The sequence below is a fragment of the Colobus angolensis genome, unplaced genomic scaffold, assembly GCF_000951035.1.
Source record: "Colobus angolensis palliatus isolate OR3802 unplaced genomic scaffold, Cang.pa_1.0 Scaffold12, whole genome shotgun sequence".
Lineage (NCBI taxonomy): Eukaryota > Metazoa > Chordata > Mammalia > Primates > Cercopithecidae > Colobus > Colobus angolensis.
The window spans coordinates 8913427-8915178 of NW_012113141.1; the positions used below are offsets into that span (position 1 = coordinate 8913427).

The 1752-nt window shown below is 52.4% G+C and overlaps 1 protein-coding gene across 1 annotated transcript in view; it reads right to left on the reverse strand.

Moving 5' to 3' along the window:
• Positions 1 to 203: 203 nt before the first annotated feature.
• ZNF503 (zinc finger protein 503) overlaps positions 204 to 1752 on the reverse strand; it is a 3583-nt gene continuing 2034 nt past the window's right edge. Inside the window, exon 3 of the mRNA XM_011929643.1 lies at positions 204 to 1750. Coding sequence (XP_011785033.1) covers positions 1091 to 1750 — 660 coding nt within the window. The 3' untranslated portion in view covers positions 204 to 1090. The remainder of the gene's footprint in view (positions 1751 to 1752) is intronic.

Consider the following 1752-nt stretch of genomic DNA (forward strand, 5'->3'; position numbering starts at 1 on the left):
TCTAAAAATATGTTCCCCAAGGCCAACTTAAGGCTGGTCGCCCCTTCCGACGCCTTTGCCTCCCAGAAAATCACAACAAAGCGATCGGAAATTCGGCCACGGTCCCGGGAAGGAGTAGCAGTGAGGCCCCGGAACCCACTGTGGCCGAAACTGCCATGCTCTCTTTAACCAAAAAATAAAAAAGATAAGAAGAAGTAAAACCCTTTAATACATCAAATATACGGAATTTTAATCTTTAAAGCGATACATTGTCTATTATTTTAGTACATGACGTAAACCTTGTCCCCTTCTCAGCGGGTGGACTTAAAAATTAAAAATAGTTAAGTGTTCCTTTTAAAGAACAAAATAAGGCAAATGAGGTTTTGGAATAGAATTTTTTTCCTTTTTTTTGTTGTTTTCTTCCAGAATACATACAAAAAAATACCCATTCTCTTCGATGGTATACACCTTAAAAATAATTGCAATTTTAAATCAGAGCTGACAAATTGTGACTTTTTCATTTTTTGTAACAAACATGCATGTAAATTTGTTTCAATCAGACATTAAATAACGTACAATACAATCATAGCAATTTTAAAGTAACATTAAAGAGAAGACCTCTACTTCTGTGGCCGTTTTGCTTTTATTTATAATCTACAAGGGATGGGAGGGTTTGTTTTCCACATTTTTACCCTCAAGTTTTTAATTTTTTCCCTCCTCCTTTTTACCTACAGAGCTCAAACTAAATAATGCACTTTTGAACCACGGGTCCGCTTGGAGCTAACATAAATAAATACCAGTGTCCACCGATGCAGTCCTCAGATGAACACTTTCTCAATTATTTTTTCCTTCTTTTTCTATAAAAAGTCAAACGATATTTTTTCAACTTTTATAAAGTTTGGGTGGGGAGGTGAGAGTGGGGAGAAGGGGAGTGTCCCACCGGGTCTCGGTCGCTGCTGTCGGGTAGATACGGCATATATTTATTTCCTTTCGTGGCCCGAGTCCTCCCCACGCGCGGGTGTCAGCAGCCTGGGCCGTGATCCCGCCCTTCCCTGGGCTCCTCCCCTCCCCCCAGCTCCTTCCTCTCCCTCGCTCGCCCTCCCGGCCACCCTCACTGATACCCCAGCGCCGAGGCGGTGGTCAGTCTCTGTCCGTAGAGGGCGTAGGGGGAGTAGTAGGGTCCGGTGGCGGCGGGCACCGGCACGGGGGCGCCGGGCGTGGGAAGCGGGCTCTTGGAGTAGGGGTGGTAGCGGCTGCTGAGTCCCAGCGCGTGGTGGGGACTGCGCAGCGCCAGCGTCCCAGGGCTGCCCGGCGCGCCCGAGGTGGGGATGTGCATGTGGCAAGCCATGGCGGCCGCGGCGGCGCTGGCCAGAGACGACGAGCTGGGGTAGCCCGACAGCAGTTTGTCTGTCCCGGGGAATGCCGTATGGGTCCGCAAGTGGCTCAGCAGCTCTTCTGACGTGGCGAAGCGCTTGTCGCACGGCCCGTTGGCCGACACCCAGTTGCAGATGTGGGGGAGCGGGTCGTTAGGGAGCATAAAGCCGTAGGGGTAGAGGGGGTGGCCGGCCAGGGAGGGCGGTGTGGCGCCAGCAGCCGCGGCTGCCGTTAGCGAGGAGTGCACACCGTGCAGCGGGTGCGTGGGGTACACCAGGGGGTATCCGGACTTCAGCGCCGCGGCCGCAGCGGCCGGATCATGTGCGCACGAAGCGCTGGCGGCCGCCGCCCCTGCCAGGTGGCTAGCGCAGTGATAGCTGAGGCAGTACGGGTCCCGGC